Source organism: Ornithodoros turicata, unplaced genomic scaffold, assembly GCF_037126465.1.
Source record: "Ornithodoros turicata isolate Travis unplaced genomic scaffold, ASM3712646v1 ctg00000903.1, whole genome shotgun sequence".
In the NCBI taxonomy this organism is placed as follows: Eukaryota; Metazoa; Arthropoda; class Arachnida; order Ixodida; family Argasidae; genus Ornithodoros; species Ornithodoros turicata.
In genome coordinates this window covers 351,577-373,205 of record NW_026999413.1, presented here as the reverse complement: position 1 = coordinate 373,205, position 21,629 = coordinate 351,577, and the positions used below count along the sequence as shown (strand labels likewise).

At 44.9% G+C, this 21,629-nt stretch overlaps 1 protein-coding gene across 4 annotated transcripts in view; it reads right to left on the bottom strand.

The window, feature by feature from the left end:
- LOC135375593 (Fanconi anemia group D2 protein-like) overlaps positions 1-21,629 on the bottom strand; it is a 339,045-nt gene that overhangs the window by 309,520 nt on the left and 7,896 nt on the right. For all 4 annotated transcript variants that reach the window (XM_064608269.1, XM_064608270.1, XM_064608271.1 and 1 more), the window contains exons 2-3: positions 17,290-17,397; positions 1,309-1,376 (exon numbers count right to left, since the gene is read on the bottom strand). In XM_064608269.1, coding sequence (XP_064464339.1) covers positions 1,309-1,376; positions 17,290-17,397 — 176 coding nt within the window. The remainder of the gene's footprint in view (positions 1-1,308; positions 1,377-17,289; positions 17,398-21,629) is intronic.

Genomic DNA, 21,629 nt, shown 5'->3' with positions numbered 1-21,629 from the left:
TTCAAAGTAGGATATGTAGATAAGCTTTATGCAAAATTTGTTTTGATCTTTTGATTCCGACCAAAGCATCAGTGATTGTCCCACCCTTTCTAGGACTTATACCTGCTTATGTCTGTAAGGACGCTTTTGGAGAAGGGTGTGCAGACCATGTGTGAATTCAACGCACGTTTCGGCAGGTGGTGGTGTTCATGGTAGCAGCTTGCCGTTGTACATGTTTCCACATTTGCATTGCAAATTAAATATATTGCAACTTCATTTTCTGCTTAATAACGATTGAACTTTTATGGCGCTTTTAGTCAGAAATCATCAATAAAGAGTTACTGATCATCGTAGGCAAGTTAGATGAAATGATGCAAAGAAATGCATCAGAAACAAAAAAATATTGATAAATGCATATATGAATCTATACACTGTGTGAGGGCATGTGAATGGTGCAACATTGTTGGTTCTTACAACTCACGGAAAGAATAAAATTCTGTTTAGGAGCTTCTCGTTTCAATGACAAGCTTTCGTGGAAAATTTGTAACAAATGCTTGTAACGTGGGTATGTAGATGTCATGCAGACGAAACTGCGCCGATAAATTGTTGTGACCTACACCATGCTAAATAAGTGAGCCGAAGGCGAGAAACCTTCAACGGACCTTTTTCACATATACATCGTATCCTCCTGGCGGCTCTGGTGAGCCACGCTCGATGCTGGTCAAAACAAATCCATGTGTGTAGCACAAAGGACCAAAAACGGTCCAGAGTGGGACCGAGGTGCTCACGCAGTTCATGTGGTCTAGCCACTGGTCGCCACTTCTGTCATTCCTATACTGTGTCATCTAGTGAAGATGGAAATAACCCTCTTCGGCACCTTAAGGTCATGTGCATAGACCATTGTGAAAAAGGTCCATTGGCTCAGCAAGTCTGGAGCGGCCACTGTGCAATGTCAGTATCCAATGAGTCTTAGTTTTGACGGTTTCACGACAAAGTTTTCAGTTGGTAGCATTAACAGTGACGCCAAGAACAGGCAGACGTAAATAGGTAACTTTCAGTGAGAAATCGGGTTAAACCTGAAAATGGCTAAGTTGGATAGGGAGGTAAATATCAGATATTTTTGGGTACCACCCGAAAAAGTCAGGCCCTGCGACATGCACAATTTTTTAATCGGAGTCTGACCAGAACTCACTTCAACACATATTAGATACTCATAACGCCTACATGCAACCGTAAAACAATTGCATTTGAAGCAAATATGATTAAAAAATGTAATGTAACCTAAAAAGAGCTGTATTAGCTAGAAATAATAAAAAGTTTCCCACGTACCTCAGGATACCCCTTGTGGCTGAGAAGAAGGTTATTCAGGTCGTTCACAAATTTTCCCTGCTCCACACCTGAGAAGTATTAACAAAGCACTGAAACTGATTAAGGCATAGGGGTAAAATTGTGATATGAAAACACGCTGAACTCCCGGACACGATATAATACGATATAAAACTTCCCATATTTCATGTGCTCCGCCTATCTCCACACACATGCAACATACTTTTTCGTTGGAATACAATCGACCAATGTGTGGCTTCCTGGATGACATAGTGCTACTTGGCCAGGAGATATTTCAAAATGCAGTATTGCCAAAGAGATTGGCTAGATAAGATGGCAGCTGGTCAAACACACTGTCATTGAACCAGGTATTGTGTTGGGGTGATGTCTTTTGTCAACAGTGTAGGAAAGAACATAACATTTCTCCTTCTCTCGTCCTGTTTTCTACCGCTGGTTACCTTTTCCATTTCCATTAACATAACCGGGCTATGGCTTATCTGCTCATTAATTCTGGATCCATCCAATAAGGTCAGCCCAGTCATGAATGGGTGGTGGTAGTGAGGGGTGGAGATCATGATGATACCCATCATCATCATCACCATCATCAATGAGTCCAGTTAATGAGACAATAGTTCGAATGACTGTATGCTAAATACACCACAAGCCCTCAACACACTGCACAATGTACTTGCCCATAGGGCAGTAGATATCCAGGGGCACCTGAGCACCATTTCGTTGGTGCCAGGGATGGGCATAAATACACTTTTCGGGTATTTAAATATAAATACAAAATACCACATGTTTTCATGTATTTAAATACAGCCTATAAACACTTTATGAGGAAAGTAATTAAATACAAAATATAAATACATTTAGACAGTATTTAAATACTGTAACTACTTCCGTAAATGCTTTGAGCCGTCCAGGCACATTATTCTTTTAAATTTTAGTGTATAAATGGAGCCATCTGTGAATGCATGTCTACTGCACACAATGCCCACATATTTCTTTATTTTTCCGTGATGCAGTGTGATGATTTCAGCATCTTGCATGAACCGACTTTCCATTGAACGGAAACGTCTCCTTGCGTCTGAGCAGCAGCGAGGGGGGTAGTAGACAGGACGGACACGGGACAAGAACCGACGACGACTCAAAACTAGCTAATAGACTGGTTATCGCTTCTTCCACTTTCTCTATGTTGAATAAAGTGTTCACTTGCTGGTTTTGAGTCGTCGTTGTCAGTTCTTGTCCCCTCTCTGTCTTGTCCCGTCCCCCCCCCCCCGCCGCTCCTCGGACTCAAGGAGATGTTTCCGTTCAATTGTATACACCAGCTTGCTTGCCTCCTCTACTTACGTTCGACTTTCCATCTTCAGCGACGACAGTGAAAAACTCCCCGTAAAAACTGTCTGGTGCGCTGCAGCCATTGTCCTGAGTTCCCAGTGAATGACTGAGTAGAATTGCCGCTAACGGTTGCATTTTAAGGGTTCCCTTTAGACACCAGGCTTTGTCAAGTGACGCAAGAGGGTTACGAATCACATCTTTCCCAAATTAGTGTTCTCATTTCTCTCCCCGCTTCCAAGACTGAAGCAAGAGGGTGCCGATGCCCTCATTCTCACATTGTGCTGTTTTCTAGAAGGACGGAAATCCCCGAACACACGGGATGAGTGACCTGTAGCCTCTAAGCAATATACCCTTCATCGCTGGAGGCTAACACTGTGGAAGAGAAGCCCACAAATACGAGAGGATGAGATATGTGTATTTAAGTGTATTTTAAATATAAATATGCCTAAAATGGTACTTAAATATAAATACATTTTTCTTGCCTGTATTTAAATATGTATTTTAAATATGTATTTAAATACGTATTTTAAATACAGTCGACCCGCGTTTATCCGGACGGCTTCGTTTCCTGTGAAAATGTCCGGATAGCGGGGGAAACGGATAAGTGAAACACGAAAATCCAGAGTGATCCTAAAAGGACATTTTTATTGACCATTACACAGAAAACTATCCATTATCATCTGTTTCATTCGAATATACGCATCCAGTTCTTGCAAACCTTTGCGAATTGCATTGACTTCCAAAATATTGTTCTCTTGCTCGAAAAATAATAGCGCTGTTCTCAGTGCCGCCCGCGCATTTTCTGCCGTCACAGCTGGTGCATCCACGCTTCCATCATCAGATTCTTCTTGAACACTACCGGAAGCGACGACACTGACGATGTCGTCATCTATGATTGCAGCGCAGGGGTCCTCGTTGCGGACCTTCTCAGTCTGAAATGACCAGACTGCTCAGTGGATTACTTTTGTGTAACGTGCTAAGTCGGAAAGGGAGGAAATTCTTCCGAGCAACACCTTCTTTGTGTCAGTAAAAAGAAGGCCACGATCAGGGTTCTCGACCTCGCTTGAGTAGGTGTGGGCCAAGTGTCATTCCTGGACAATGACCGGATAACTGAAGCCGATTGTTGGGTATTACTCACTTCTGTTCCCTGGAATTCTCGTCCGAGTCCGGAAGCTGAAGTCCGGATAAACGAGGGCGAAATACATGGGGAGAAATCCGTCCCCATGCTTTTTTGTCCGGATAGCGCAGGATCCGGATAAATGAAGTCCGGATAAACGCGGGTCGACTGTACATGTATTTATATTTTAAATACCATTTTAAATACAATGTATTTAAATACTTCCCATCCCTGGTAGGTGCCCAGTTTGGAGAAATACTTCAGGTTTAGCGGATACTCAGTGTACTGCTGTGTTGAGCTGAAGATCACAAGTGTTAAAGTAGCACAGAAGTCATTTTTAAAACCCAGTTTTCTTCCTATAAAACTGTTAAGTAGGCCAGTAAGATGCACCATGCGAAGTAATTCACACCACAGAGTCATAATTATTGCAGAAATTTAATTTAAGGCGGACTCATGCGATCTCGTCAACATTCGCTTTCGGAGAGTGTTGGCTGCACTGTCCCAAAATTGTTTTCTTCGTTTTGCTTTTCTCTAGCGCTCTAATGAAGTAATATAATCGGCGCCAGCGTGCAGAACGTGCTAGCAAATGACAAAGCCATTATTTTCATTCACAGGAATCTTGAAAACCGCAGGAAGCTTGTCGAAATTGTTGACTGCAATCAATTCCCAGACCGCTACTCTAGGGAATGACATCATTTTGGCCCAAATATGAAGCGCGGGCAGGTCGAGAGAAGCGATTTTGTTGCATCTCCAATAGACTCCGATGTATTGAAAATTTGACAAACTTTAATTCGCCAAAAATCAGTGGATCGAGTCAGGCCTTAAAAAATGTGTCATTCCCTAGTAAAACGCGAGCAGAACACGCCTGTACTTGTTTCGTGTGGAGATTTTGCGAGGTTTACGAGAACCCTGCGAACAAAAAATCCCCATAGACTTTCTTAAGAAATGTGTCCGCCTTAAAGTACACTGCAAAAAGCGACCGTGCACAACTGCGGTGAAGAGCAGTACCAGCCTGTGATCTGCCAGGAACATCGCGCTGACCCTCTAAGGAGAACGCCCGCTGATTGGTCTAGAGAAATGTTGTCTGCTACTCCGCTGGCGTCTACTACTCCGCTGTTCGGGGTTCTGAAAAAGCATTTCTCCTCACTTGGTAATGATTCGGCTGCTCCTTCTATCCCCAATTCTCCATCCCCAATAAAATTTTTTTAAAAAATACTGTCCACCTGAACTCCAAGAACGGAAACGGAATGCCGTCCTCCTCGACTATGGACAGAAATTCTCACCCTTCTCGACCAGACCAAGAAACACACAAAAAAACAGTCAGACAGACGACAAGAAACAAACGAAACCACTGCGGTATTTCAAGAGCATTATAACCGAACACTCTCGAACAAATGGGAGCCCTATAGTTCCTTCCGCATCCAACAGATGGGGCCAGTTTCTTCGCAAGTGGCGGATAGGAAAATACGATATAGGAGGTACGATATGCGATATAGGAGACCCACCCAGTGAGCATACGTGTTCGATTTCATTGGTACGAATACAGAAGGTAATGTGCCATTTCACTTACTATTCTGTAGTACTTCCTTTATAATTAATGCAGTTACCATTTTTTCAACATATCTGCCAGGAATACAAAGAAGGTAGCAGGGGTGTCCGCCCATTTGGTCGAACGCTGCTTGATCAAAGGTATTTGACGGAACGCCGCTTGGTCAAAAGCCATTTGATTGAAGGGAGTTCAAAGCTCCATGCACAGTGTCATCTGTACCGTTTTTTCTGTAACCTCTGACTCGAGCACATGGAGCAGGCAGATGGTGTCCTCTGCTTCTTTCCCCCCCCCCCCTTTTTTCAGCCGAAGGCCAGTGGGTATTTGCACACCATTGTCATTTACAAATGGCACACCTGGATAGAACAGTGCAGAAGAATCCAGCGAACCAGTAGAACACATATTGAAGAAAATGGGTTCAGGTTGGGAGCAGCCAATAGTCCGTGCTTCTGGGCACCCCTCTAATTGCTGGTGACATATTTAAAGGAAACAATGTGAAATGGGATAGCTACACATGCGCGAAAGCTACTCGAAGTCTGTGGATGTTAGAAGGAAATTTCACCATGGTACAATGAAAGATGGTAAATTAACAGCCATATAAAACCTTACTTCAACCTTGTTCAAAGTATGCATCTACAGTCTGGGATTCCTACACATACACACTATCCAAAAAAAAAATAGAAAGTACAAAGATCTAGAAGGCAACATTTCATTGCGCTTGAGGAGGGAAGACAAGGACGGAAAACAGCAACAAGAAAGGACGAAGCTCAGATCAAAGATCTGCTCCCTCGGCTTATCTTGTCTAGGTTCTGAACAACATCTTTGGTTAGATGTATGTTGCAAGAATGAAATATGTTTAGATTCACTTGCACATAGGCACAAAGTAAATAAACTAAAACAGATCTTTCTCCTATACAATGGTCAGTTAAATACAAACATTAATTTGTCCACATCCGATGCGAATCATCCAAATATGTAATTTATTTCTTTAATTTATTTATTTGTAAAAAATGTTTACTACTTGACATCAATTATTACTTGAAAAAGGGTTGGGGATTAGGGGTGAAAGACATGCATGGCATGTTTAGGCACTGTGTCAGAGCCGAAAAACCTATCAAGTTGCCAAATGGGCTAGGGTGAACAACCCAGTCCCTGGACCCTTTTTGCCTGTGGTATCGTGCATCGGTGTCTTTAGCCCATGCGGCGTGTGCACGCACGTGCCAAGCCATGAAGTGGTCTCTGTGAAAAACATAGTGCACATTGCGATGCGGACTGGCGTCACTGTTTGAAGGATGTGAAGATAAATATTGTCAGTGGAACATTCACGAGAACTATTGTGGGCTACAATTCAGTGAATCGGTATTCAAAAATGCAATAGTGCGCATCATTACGCGCATATACAGAACACTACGATCGGGCCCGTTCCAAATCTACACGGCCACGATAGCTGTGCCGCCGCTTCTCCTGCTGCCTCATTGGATGCCGCCAATCTTTGCCTCCAGGGGATCCCATTCGTTGCCGCCAAAGATGGCCATGTTTTCTTTGGGTTTTTCTTCTAAACAGTAGCGCTCTGTGAACTAATTTTGCTTGCATTATACTAAATGAAACATTGACTTTCGTTTGAGAGCAAGTTGTTTTTGCATTTTAGTGCCCCTTTAATACACATTTAGAAAACAACGTTACTATTTAATCACTTTCAAACCAGACAATAAAATCACGATACATTCACTGAGATCAGTGTGTATTTCCCTGTGTTTATTACTGTATCATTGGTGTATAGTACTGTGTTACTGTTATATTAATGCATGTCATTGCTTATGACTACCTCAAGTGTGTTGAAATTTTGATTTGATGTTTTATTGTTACTGTATTATAACTAGGGTTCTGCGTTTTCGGTTTTAATCAAAAAACATACACCGGTTAAATTTTCCCTCATTCGGTTTTAATGCAAAAACATCGAATACAGAGGAACATTCCAGGAACCATAACAGATAAATTGCTGCACATGCCCAGCTTAAGATTCCAACATACCAAGCATGCTTTCCTTCATTACTCTTCTGTTCTTGGTATTTGCTATGGTTGGACGACCTGCGACCACACTGAGTGTTCCAGGGTCAATCCCTTTGTCCCGGATCAGGTGCGCTGGTCGCAGTCTCATTCTTCTGCCATTGTAGGTGCACCACCGCGTTTGTGAGCCTTTTAAGGACGTGACGTCAAGTACAATCTCAGTCACGGGCCTTCAGTTGTTTAGTGGAGGGGTTACGACAGTACATACACCTCCAGTTTCCAAGTACAGCGGTCCTGTCTTTCCGCGGCACTCAAGATGGGAAGAAAAAGGAAGTGGGCCTCTGACTACGTTTGCGAAAATCAAGATTTTGAACTCTCAAGCAAGAAAGGTGTTGTCGTATGCAAGTATTGTCACGTGACAGTTAATGTCAACTGCGTAAGAGGTGCGGCACGCATATCCGAGCACGTGCAATCGCGGCGCCACGTGAATCTGAAGAATCCTCGTAACGAACAAGGTGAGCAAACGCTTTCCGGTCATTTCTTGCAGCACTTATAGAACTCGCGAACTAAACAGCGCACAGCAATGTCTGACAAGAACCTTGGCAAGCATGCTTGCATTTGTTACAACAAGCTTAAATGAGTTGTGCTTTTGGAATAAAGTTTCTTTTGTGATTTCACAAAACTGGTAATTCTCATTGGTTGTTCTTAAGGCCCCGTTAGACGCGCACAGCACTGAAATTGCATTGTAATTGCTATTTGGCTAGTTCCATCTCAAATCGAACAATCCGGTACACTTGATGTCTCGAATGAACGGGAAAAAAATATATGTTGAAGCCATCGGTGAGTTAGGAGAAATAAACGCTTTCCTAATTCTCTGCGCTGCGCGGTTCGGGAAATAGGAGAGGAGGAAAAAACTGCCTCTCATAAGGCGACATCGTCGCGAGAGGGTTTGAGCGTTCGCTACAAGGCCATTTCTTCTCGCATTATAGTAATTTCTTGATCTGGCTGTAGACCACTTAGGGCACAATAGGATCCTTCGTTGGCAATGCTGTACCGGTTTTTGTTTGTCTGCAAAAAAATATCAAAGTTGACTCAAAGTGCCGAAGAACACCATATTCACTGCAGCTTTGCGGACGATGTACAAAACGGATAAGACTGAGCTTTATGCCGTTTAATTTGTCATTCATAGGGCTATCGAATGATGTATAATTTGTTGCTCTACTCTGTAAGGAACGTAAGCGATACCTCTTTTAGTAGCACCATACCATCGAAAAATGACGAATTTCGGAAGCCTTTATCTAAAAAACCCCACCAAAAACTTGCCTCGAAAATTTTATATGTTGTAGGTAGTTCCTTAGACTATGCACAGAAGCAAAATCAAAATTCGGACTTGATCGGTAGGCGCACTGTGAATTTTTTGCCAGCCCTATACGCGGAGCGCATTCAAGCGGAGGCACCGTGTCCCGAGTGTTGCAAAATCGAATTTTCCAAAGGGACTTTCAACTTCTGTCTTCATATAAAAAATAATTGCTGTCATTTGAAACCATTCTGAGGTTTCAAGGTTTCCTTTTCAAGGTTCTGAGCGTTTGCGTTCATAACAATGGTGTAATCGCTGAATCTAGATTGTGGAGCAACCGGATGTGCTCGCATTTTGTGCGGGATGTCACACATGTATTGCAAGTGCTGGGAGCAAGGGAGGAACAGAATGATTTTACATCTTTGTAAGAGGCATATCTGTTCAGGGTTATTCTAAACAAGCATATTTACTGTACGCATTATGGCAGGAGGGACGCAGTGACTTCCAGTATTCTTTGAAACATTTCCTTTCCTACGGCCTCATGACCTCGGAGGGGGGAAATTGCACTGAGGAAAATGTTGTAGTGTCATACGCACACACTCAAGGCTAATTCATGGTGCCTTTTGTGAACCTTGCCGAAACAGCCCCACCGGCGCCGCTGTCCAATATGTCATTCGGTTCGACATGCTGCGACCATGGGAAGGTCCTGATCGCCTTTACTCCCTGAAGACACCTTGCGCAAAGTTTTGCCTACACACAGAAGACGCTTCACTCACTTCTCGACTACAGAAGTGCATGAAGTGCCCTTATACAGAGTGTGCGACGACATCTGCATTACTGTAGTGTGTCGTCCTGGTATCACACCTACCTCAATGACCTCTTCGTTGTACAGTGCTGATCGTGTGGATTTCGCTGACTACCGCCTCAGACACAAGAAAGAAGTGCTATAGACAAAGGATTTTCGCTTTGCTTCGGAGATCGGCGTAGCTGCCATAAAGACTGTGGTTCCAGCAGATCAAGCCGAAGACGTAACAGAAATGGGTCAGCTATGCAGAAGCTGCTTCAAGTACTTCACAGCAAAGGTGGCTGAATCACAACACGCAGCAATGTTGCCCACATTTGAAAGAAAATCTAACAAGAGCCTGCCATCAAAAGTAACATTAAGGAAAGTGGCTTCCACAACGGCCTGAAGCAGTTCATGACACGAGCACTCTCATCCACCCAGAATGCTCTGCATAACTTACGTTACCTTCTTACCTTCGTCACCTTGTCTTCTTCGCTGTCAAGTTCTTGTTATTCTGTGTACAGTAAATATGATCACCGTGGACAAATATACCTCTTATAAAGACGCAAAAGTATTCTAAAGCATTCTGTTCTTGACGGGCTCCCAGCACTTGCAATGCATGTGTGTCATCCCGCAAAAAATGTGAGCTCATATGGTTGCTCCACAATCTACATTCAGCGATTACAACACTATTATGAACGCAAGCACTCAGAACGGTTTCAAATGATAGCAATTACTTTTTATGTGAAAACAGAAGTTGAAAGTCCCTTTGGAAAATTCGATTTTGCAACACGCGGGACACGGTGCCAAGGCTTGAATGCGCTCTGCGTATAGGGCTGGCAAAAAATTCACAGTGCGCCTACCGATAAAGTCCGACTTTTGATTTTTCTTCTGTGCATAGTCTAAGGAACTGCCTACAACATATAAAATTTTCGAGGCAAGTTTTTGGTGGGGTTTTTTAGATAAAGGCTTTCGAAATTCGTCATTTTTCGGTGGTATGGTGTTACTGAAAGAGGTATCGCTTACGTTCCTGACAGAGTAGAGTAACAAATTATATATCATTCGATAGCCACATGAATGACAAATGAAATGGCATAAAGCTCAATCTTATCTGTTTTGTACATCGTCCGCAAAGTTGCAGTGAATATGGTGCTTTTCGGCACTTTGAGTCAACTTTGATATTTTTTTGTAGACAAACAAAAACGGAGACAGCACTGCCAACGCAGGATCCTATTGTGCCGTAAGTGGTCTAAAGCCAGATCAAGAAATTTCTATAATGTGACAAGAAATAGCCTTGTAGCGAACGCTCAAACCCGCGCGCGACGACATCGTCTTATGAGAGGCAGTTTTTTCCTCCTCTCCTACTTCCCGAACCGCGCAGCGCAGAGAATTAGGAAAGCGTTTATTTCTCCTAACTCACCGATGGCTTCAACATATATTTTTTTCCCGTTCATTCGAGACATCAAGTGTACCGGATTGTTCGATTTGAGATGGAACTAGCCATTTGCCGATAACTGTCAGGTAAACAATGTACACGCAAAGAAAACCATTGAAATACTAAGAATTCCCGAAAATCAATACACATCGAAAAACATACGCCGAATCTACCCAAAAATAAACACTGAAAATGCGGAACCCTAATTATAGCCTAGCCTAATCTTTCACTGCATGTGAAGTTTTGAGGCAGTTGGGCTGCATGAAGGTACAGTTCCTTAGCTTTCTGTCTCTACTGCTCGCCAAACCCTCCGTAAGTAAACAGAGTAATTATTATAAGTCATTTACAATGAAACCCTGTTAATACGTACCCGCTTAAGCCGTAATTCCGCTTGCCGTAGCTGCTCGTAGCCTCAATATCGGTTCATGCATACTTTTCGTCCTGAAGCAGACCGTGCAGAACAAAAAAACTAGCTCCTCCCCCACCAAACACAAAGATTTGGAAGCACGTGGCTCCTCCAGAGACTAGGCAACGCCAATACGTCACTCCTGCGAGGAGGAGAAGTCACTCTCCCGCAGAGTGGAGAGAGCAAGTAGGCTCCGAACCTCCTCTCCCTCCTATAGTTTCGTTTCTCTGGTTTCTCACTTCTTTGTCACTTGTGTTGGCTTGTGGTACAGCGCCATGCCACCGTGTCCTGAACACCAAGGAGAAACTGGACGTCATACATACCATTGATCAGTTTGCCAGAAAACAGGGACTTCTTGAACAGCTCGCCCGTAATGTTGGTGGATTTGAAGCCGCGATCATTGCTTCAAGGCCGCCTCGGTACGAAGCGAAAATAGGGGACAATCTTGTTGCAAAGTGAATAAACGGCGATATCTATCCTCATTTTGTCAAACATGTTCCATTTTTCTTCCATTAGACAGGTACATGGACTTGTATTTTGAGTTTTTGTTTAAGCCGTACTACTGCTTAGTACGTAGTTTTTTCGCGTCCCCGCCAGGTACGCATTAACGAGGTTTCACTTATATAAATTAAGAACAGGAAAGGAGCAGCAAAATAGTGGGTGTGCAAGAATAGAAATGTTATGTTTCAGTATGTCAATTAGAGCAGAGCATTGCTTTGGAAAGTTGTTTGCTAAATGCTTGCTTCATTTTTTACTGAGGTTCTTGAATGTGAACAATTTTATGCTTGGAATATGTTACTGCCTTGGTGTACATGAGAAAAAACACAATTACGCTGTGACAGGTTTTACGCTACAAAGCCTTCAGATGTGAACATCTCATACTGAAATATTTATTCTCATGGATGTCCATTATTTCTCCCAGGCAGACAAAGGCACTACAGCAAACCCTACAAAGCAAAGTGTTGTAACTGTCGTGAACAAACACTATGCCTCTTCAGGAAGGGTGGGTGACAGCGTCAGGGAGAAAGAACCTAAGATGCGGAGGCCACAAGAACAGTGTGCATGCGGGGCACAGTCCCGCCATGGTTTTGCTTATCCCATGTACTCTAATTACCATGTACTCTAATCTGATGATTCTCTTTCTTCACTTCTCCCAGTTTCCTCTGGTGTCCCTCAAGGCTCTGTTCCATATATATATGATCATATTGTGACGTGTGCGAACAACAACGATGACTGGCGCGTGATGGGTGCTCGTACTGTTTTTCCTCGTACTAACACTTGGCCAGTTTTGCTACACCTTTCAATTGGTGGAGGTGCGCATCGATTTCCCCTCCATTTGATACTTTCAAGGTCGTACACGGCTTCCCTGCGCTTCAGCCGCCGGCTTCGTGGCCTTCAACCGGAGTCCCCAATGGCTGGTGACAACGACCACGACCACGCTGTCCCGAATTCAGTCCCCAACATTCCGACATCTACTGCCACTACACCTGACCCCTTCTTTTGATGTTATCCCCGACGTGACCGTGAGGCTTCAACCTTTTCCGGAAAACGAGGAGAGGACCCAACATCTTGGCTCAACGACTATCAACGTGTAAGCGATGTCAATGCCTGGGACGATTCGTTTCGTTTGGCGAATGTCATTTTTTACTTATCTGGAACGGCGAAAATATGGTTCGAGAATCACGAAGACAGCATACGCTCGTGGGACGAATTCAAGACTCAACTTACTGTGATGTTCGGAAACAATTACCATCAGAAAAATGAAGCCGAAGATATTCTGTCGTCTCGGGCGCAGCTATCTAATGAGACATGCACCGACTATATCGAAAACATCCTCAAGCTATGCCGCATTATAAATCCAGTGATGCCGGAAGACGAAAAACTCGGCCATCTCCTCAAAGGCATTGCTGAGGATGTGTTCAACTTCGTCACCCTCCGGGGTGTCACGTCTGTATGTGGGCTGGTGTCTGAAACACGCAAGTTTGAGGAACTCCGCCGGAATCGCATAATCACACCACAGGTGCTGCGTCTCCCTAATGTGGTGCCTACTGTGGCTTCGGTGCACAGCTCCACTGACGATTTCGAGGCACTCATACGCCGTATTGTCCGTGACGAAATAGAGACCGCACTCAAGAATATGATTCCTGTGTCCCATCCAGAAACCAATGTACATAACATTGTCCAAGACGAACTCAGACGAGCGCTCACGCCTCAGTTCGCCCCCAGCACAGTCACAACGCCGCAGCAAGCGTCATTCGCATATCCCAACGCACGGACCCCCCCTTTGCTGTTTGAGCCCCGCTATCTGGACAACGCAAGCGGTTGGATACCCGTACAGCGTAGGCTGCCTAACCGTTACACGCCCTCTCGCACTGCCGATAACCGTCCCATATCGAACGACGACAGGGTCGGACTTCTCTGGCCCGACATTGCATAGATACTGAAGGCCATCGTCCAGTTCGACAAAAGCCTTACCGCATATCGTTGACTGAACGGCGCGTCATTCAGCAACACGTGCAAGAAATGCTAGAATCAGACGTTATCAAGCCCTCCAGCAGTCCGTGGGCCGCACCTGTTGTTCTCGTCAAGAAGAAAGACGGCTCATGGCGTTTTTGTATCGACTTTCGTAAACTCAATAAGGTCACCAAGAAAGATACTTATCCTATGCCACGGATCGACGATGCACTCGACTCCCTACAGGGATCCCGGTTTTTCTCTTCTTTAGACATGCGATCCGGGTACTGGCAAATTGAGATGGACCCGAAGGATGCCGAAAAAACGGCCTTTGTTACACCCGACGGCCTCTATCAAATCAAGGTGATGCCTTTCGGTCTCTGTAATGCTCCGGCCACATTCAAGCGTATGATCGACAACGTACTCGGCTCACTAAAATGGACCTCATGTCTTTGCTACCTTGACGATATTGTTGTTTTTGCTCCGACGCTCGAAGCTCATAACCGCCGCCTTCGAGACATCCTGTTTTGCATGAGCCGTGCCGGCCTAACACTGAATCACAAAAAGTGTAACTTTGGTTGTCGCCAGCTTACTGTCCTGGGCCACTTAGTTTCTCCCGAGGGTGTTCGACCCGACCCTAAGACTGAAGCTGTCACACTCTTCCCACGGCCCACCTCAACGAAGGCCGTACGCAGCTTTCTTGGCCTTCGTTCGTACTTCCGCAGATTCATTCATCATTTTGCGGACAAGGCACATCCCCTGCATGATCTCCTAAAGAACGGTGTCGCATTCCACTGGGATGACCAATGTGAAGAAGCCTTCAATTGTCTGAAATCTGCATTAACATCAGCACCTGTATTACGCCATTTCGATCCTAGTGTGCCAGTTGAGGTGCACACGGACGCCAGCGGAACGGGGCTTGGCGCCGTCCTGACGCAACGTTCTCATGGTGCCGAACACCCGGTTGCATTTGCGAGTCGGTCTTTAAGCCCTGCTGAACAAAACTACAGCGTCACCGAAAGAGAATGCTTGGCAGTCATAGGGCGCTCACGAAATTCCGACCATACCTGAGCAGCACTTCCGGGTCGTCACGGACCACCATGCCCTTTGTTGGTTGGCGACCATCAAAGCTCCTTCTGGACGGCTAGCTCGTTGGTCCCTTCTCCTACAAGAGGATGATTTCGAAGTTAACTACAAAGCGGGCAGCAAGCACAGGGACGCAGACGCTTTGTCTCGCTCGGCTGTTCCCCATCTGGCCAACATAAACCCGTCTCCAGACTCCGATCCGTTTGCCGATCTGGACCTCCCTGAGGAACAGCGCTGAGACCCTTCCTTGCGCCACATCATCGACATTCTTGCGGCCACCGCACCGCTCTCACCACAGGATTCCAGGCAATCACGGAACTTCGAGCTCCGCAATTCTGTCCTCTGCAAACAGAATTTTGATCCGTTTGGCCGGCAGTATCTGATTGTCGTACCACGTCATCTTCGCCGCGACCTTCTTCGCCACATGCACGACGATCCGACGTCACTTGGGCTTTGCCCGCACGTACGACAGAGTCATTCGGCGTTTCTTTTGGCCTGGGATTCGACGGTACATTTCTTCATATGTACGTGGTTGCCCTGACTGTCAACGTCGTACGCCCATGACGTCTTTATCTCCGGGGTTACTCCAACCCCTGCCACTGCCCTCGGCACCTTTCCACCGCGTTGGTATTGACCTGCTGGGACCTTTCCCGCCGTCTCTTGATGGCAACCGATGGATCGTCGTTTGCATCGACCACCATACCCGGTATGCAGAGACCAAGTCGCTCCCCTCTGGTACTGCGCAAGACATTGCAATCTTCGTCTTGGAGCAGGTGATCCTTCACCATGGTGCACCGCGAGAGATGCTGAGCGACCGAGGGGCTGCCTTCCTGTCAAGTGTGATTTCTGAGCTCCTGAAGGCCTGCAAAATCAGAGGTTTGACTACTACGGCATACCACCCTCAGTGCAACGGCCTGACGGAGTGCTTCAACTGTACTCTCGCTGACATGATATCCATGTATGTTGATGCCTCTCATACCAACTGGGACACTGTGCTTCCGTTCATTACGTACGCGTACAATACGTCGCGCCACGACACCACCTCGTTCAGTCCTTTCTACCTCATGTTTGCTCGGTCCAGTGAGACAACCCTGGACACACTCTTCCCTTATCTGGATGACGGCTATGCTAGCGATTACGTCACTGAACTCATGGGCAGGGCTGAAGAAAGCAGTCAGCTAGCTCGGACCTTCACGCTCTATGCCCAAGATGTGCAGCGGCAGCACTATGACACATCCCACAGGAGCGTCACCTACAAACCCGGAGATCTCGTGTGGCTCTGGAAGGCCGATCATAGGGTTGGGCTCTCGGAGAAGCTGATGCGGAGATACTTCGGCCCGTACACCGTTCTGCGACAAACCTCACCTGTCAACTATGTTGTTCAGGATGCCAACCTCTCCCGTCCCCGAACACGCTCGTCAGCAAAAGAAGACATCGTCCACGTTTGTCGACTAAAGCCCTACGTTGCCCCTCCTGATTGACCAGGATGATCAATCCCTCCGCCCGGGGGTATTGTGACGTGTGCGAACGACAACGATGACTGGCGCGTGATGGGTGCTCGTACTGTTTTTCCTCGTACTGACACTTGGCCAGTTTTGTTACACCTTTCAATATATTTCATCAGATATGACCCCAGCCACATACATCTCCCCAAGACTTGACCATGCTTTGAAAGTTAATCGTCTCCCATGTTCATCACAGCGATACTTACAATCGTTCTTTCAATGCACTATTGTCGAATGGAATTCACTTCCCCATGCGATCGTCAGTATTACTAACTATGAACAGTTCAAGAACGCCCTCGCCAATTACTTGTGTTTGTAACATTGTTTTTCTTTTTTACCTTACCTTTTCCTTTGTTGATGTTATTATTATTATCGCGCATGTGTTGCTGTGTTACTGTTACTTCACACTGTTTCAATTCGCCAACATTTATCTTTCACTGGTATGCACATAGTGTTCCCTCCCTCATGTAACGCCCTTTGGGTCCTTGAGGTATCATCATAATTAAATAAATAAATAAATAAATAAATAATACACTAACCAATAAAACTGCGTACATGCAGGCAAGCTGGTGGAGCTCGTGGTGTGTTACATCCTGTTGTTGTTGTGCCCAAGCTAAAGCTTTCATCGTCATGTATATTATACCACATCCGATCCTGGCATCTTGCAGAACGTTTACCCAGATTTCAACCGTTATTTTATGTTTAGAACAAAAAAGAAAAGTTTCTAATAAAATTGCTGAAACAGCGCTAAAAACAAATAAGGATGACACCGGACAGACACATTTTATTATGTGTGATCAATAAGCCCAAATTGGTACTTTATTCAATAAATGCTTCTTTTTCTTTTCTCTCTTTTTTTCTTTTGTTTTTGAGAATGCACAAGATATTTGCAAGCACCTGTGTATTACTAATGTTCAGTGAACATCAGTAACCAGTGCTTCAGATATGCATTGCAGTATCAGAAAGCCACATAACACTGAATATGTACAACAACGTGGCTACTTACGCAGAGTACCCGGACGTCCTCTTCCATGCAGGATGAGACCGCACTTCTTGGTCATTTGACAAAAGAGAGAGCCATTATCATACTGCACAGAACCCGAAAACACAGGACCTGAAATATGAGAAAAAACTTGAGCTCTCCATTACAGCAACATTATATGAATATTAGTTAATGTAAGTAACAGTAACATTAACATTGCATCTCATATGGGTGTGCTCAGGTAGGTTGATAAGTTGAAGGTCTATGATGCAAGACAAGTACGGTCTAGAGCAATTCGAGATGATATGGCTGCTGATTTGGACCATGCACTCATTTGGAGGGAGAGCACAAGGGCTTCCGGTAGTGAAGAGAAGGTGGCTTATTCACATGACGTCATCCACAGGAGAGCGTTACCAGTTTTGTCGCTATAACATAGGTCCACAGGTTTTCACTGTCCAGAAAATATCACATTCGCCGTACATTTGGTGTTTCATAGGGACATATACTGCGAGTATACTATGTGCATATTATTTGTACCACATCCAAGTAATTTCCTTGTTTTCAATGTTAATAGGCATCAAAAACAGCATTGCATGTCCCATCCTACAGTTGGCACCAAAGAAAACAGGAACCAAACTTCAAGGAACCTACATTATGGTGGCAATTTAACCTTTTCCAAGCTAAGGTTGCATTAAGACAGACTCACTTCTTAAGAAGTCTATGGGGAATTTTCGTTCACAGGGTTCTCGTAAACCTCGCTAAATTTCTGCACGAAGCAGGTACAGGAGTGTTCCCCTCAAGTTTATCTAGGGTATGACATATTTTTGAAGACCTGATGCGATGCACTGATTTTGGCAAATTAAAGTTTGCAAAATTTTCAATACACAGGAGTCTATGGGAGATGCAATAAAATCGCTTCTCTCGGCCCGCCCGCACGCGATATTTGGGCCAAAATGATGTCATTCCCTATAGTAACAGTCAGGAAATTGATTGCAATGAATAAATTTCACAAGCTTACTGCAGTTTTCCAGATCCCTGCGAATGAAAATAATGGCTTTGTCGTTTGCTATCACGTCTCGCAAGCTGGCACTGATTACATTACTTCCTTAAAGTACCAAGACACAGACCAAAGCATTCCTGCGGCGTCTCTCATATTCATACTCTATTGTCTCGTGGCGTAAGGTAGCGTAAGGCATTTATCATTCTTTGTCTGCTGCTCCCATTTCCTACAACGGACAATGTGCACAGCATTTCAAAGTGCAAAAAAATAAAATAAAACGTAGAGAGGGAGAATCATAGAAGCTTGCAAGATGCTAGGACCAAACAGCTCACAAAGAAAGACAATTGCATTTCTTTCCTGAAGAACAGGTTCTATACATAGGTTGTCTTGCGAGCTTCCACAAATTCGAAGAGTCCTGTTTGCCTGTCAAAATGAAGGGTGATGTGCCTAAGTTTAATTCAATGCGTGCACAAACAACACTGTAATGATGAATTGCTCGTCGTATTAACTCACCATGAAGATAGTGTCTCTGTTTCTTACTGCTTTTCGTTTGAGACATTCACTTGGTCCATCGAAAGTCGAACTTATGCCATGCTACACCATTCTGTGTTACCCTCTCCCCAAGGCGACATACTGAGATTGGACCAAGCTTGGCAAGAGCTTGGCCTGCCAACCTAGACGTGCTTGGCCAACGAGCTCGTTTCTTGGTGCGGCTCTGCCCTCTGGTCGGCGGCTTGCCAAACCTCGCTCTGCCTATCACTATGCAGCATTGCCGTAACATCGGCTGGCCGAAGGAGTCGTTGGCCAGCTGTCATATACATATTTTTGAAGACCTGATGCGATGCACTGATTTTCGGCAAATTAAAGTTTGCCAAATTTTCAATACACAGGAGTCTATGGGAGATGCAACAAAATCGCTTCTCTCGGCCCGCCCGCACGCGATATTTGGGCCAAAATGATGTCATTCCCTATAGTAACAGTTGGGAAATTGATTGCAATGAATAAATTTCACAAGCTTACTGCAGTTTTCCAGATCCCTGCGAATGAAAATAATGGCTTTGTCGTTTGCTATCACGTCTCGCAAGCTGGCACTGATTACATTACTTCCTTAAAGTGCGAAAGGAAAGCAAAGCGAAGAAAACAATTTTGCAATGGTGCAGCCAACTCTCTCCGGAAGCGAACGTAAACCAGACCGCATGAGTCCACCTTAATAATACAGCGTAGAACGTGAAAAAACAATGTGCAAGTTTCCGGCGATAACGATTCACAAGTAAACAGGAAACGGTTGAGAGCATTAAATAGTTTAATTAGCCGAAAATGAGACTTTTGTGCAGCAGGCTGCACTTCTTCAGGTTTGAGGACCTGTTACAAATAGTCAAGAATATATCAACCCAAGTCGCAAAAGAGTAGAGGGTGAGGGTTGAGAAGGATACAAATAAATGTACTACAAAGGAGGTGGCTAGACAAGTTCGCGCAGACATACAGATGACGTAGCAGCACATATGAATGGACACAGTGGCCAGTTAGGTACAAAACACAAAAGGACCCTTGGACGTCCGGGGAATTAGGGCTCGAGGGCGAAGGATTTAGGACATGGAGCACCTGGCTGGCAAAGAGCTTCCAGGCTCTGGGAAAATGGTGCGGCATTTTTGGTTTACTGTTTGGGCAACATGATGTAAAATGTGAAAATTTGCAGACCTGTAATGCGGAGCGTATATGCAATAAACAAGAAAAAAAAATCATAGTTTAAAGTGTTGCAGCGAGCAGCCATACACATTGATGCCGGTTGGTTGCAAGGTTGCGAATTTTGAAATGAAATAGGATTCTCGGTTTTTTCATTTGGTATCAGTATTGTATCCGGATTCCAAGATGGTAATGAGTAGATGATTGTTTAGGTCATGTCCCGGGAGGTTAAAATGTAACGCTACTGGGGTCGAGCGGTTATTAACAATATCCGATTTCTGCCCAAAGAATCTTTCATGGATAGTTTTGCGGGTTTCGCCTATGTATTATTTGTTACATAGTTTGCACGCATTCATGTAACAAAGATTGAAAGAATTACAATGTAAGGTTTGCCTAATTGTGAACTTAAAATCGTTAGCAGCGCTAGAGATCGAGGTGGATAGAGCAGTAAAATGGCAGGTTTGACAATGAGAGACTTTGCAGAGTACGCAGCCGGGGGTATCTTGGTTTCGTCGGGACGAAGTGAGTAGATCACGTACGAGGGCCGTTCAAGTCAAACCAGGACTTTCTGTCTCCTGAGTGTACAAATGGCTCCCGCTACTTCTTTTTCATCATTTTCTCACGCGACAGGCCTCGGCGTTCACCACGTAGTGGTCCAAAGTTTATTAAAATATGTAGGCCACACCGGCAGCACAACAGGATAAAAACAACTTAAAATATGCACTAAGTGTTAACGTTTCGTAGCCTATTCAGGCCCCATCTTCAGAATGAGGTCTATCTGTCACGCGTCAGCTATTTAATTTGGTCCAAAGGTCCGTCAGCTATTGGTCCAAAGTTTGTGCAAAACAGAAGACACGTGCTAGACAAGATGGCCGACAACGAGGTGAACGCGCACACAGAACAGCGAATTGTCATGAAGTTTCTCGTGAATGAAGGCATAAAGTCATCTGAAATTCACAGAAGACTTCAGGCTCAGTATGGCCACAATACACTTAGCCGCAGCAAAGCGTTTGAGTGGTGCAAACGGTTCTGAGACGGCCGTACATCACTGCAGGACGATCACAGCCAGGGCGGCTCAGAGCCCAGTGTCAGAGTTCCCGAGAACATCCAACTTTTTGAGCGCCTGATCCTCAAGGACCTAAGGATAACATGTCTTGAACTGGCTCGAAAGACGGACCTTTCTGTGGGAACGTTGAACACTATCATTCATGAACACATCCAGTTTCGGCGGTGAAGCAAAAGCAGCCGGGCCTCATCACCAAAGGAGTCCTCCTCCTACAGGACAATGCACGCCCGCATACCGCGCATCTCACGACACGCACCTTACAGGAACTTGGCTGGGAGTTGCTGCCACATCCCCCTTACAGTCCAGACCTCGCCCCCAGCGATTTCCATCTCTTCAGGCCACTGAAGGCGTTCCTTGGGTGCCGCCACTTCAGCTACGACCATGAGGTCAAGAATGCGGTCCGATCATAGCTGCTACGCGTCTGTAAGGATTTCTACGCTGCTGGCATCCAAGCCCTCGTGAAACGCTGGGACAAGTGCATTAGTGCAGCTGAAGATTACGTTGAAAAATAAAACTAATTTCTCGCCTCTAAGTTCATTTTACGTTTGCGAAAAATGAAAAGTCCCGGTTTGACTTGAACGCCTCTCGTATATTGCGTGACCTGCGGAATGTGAT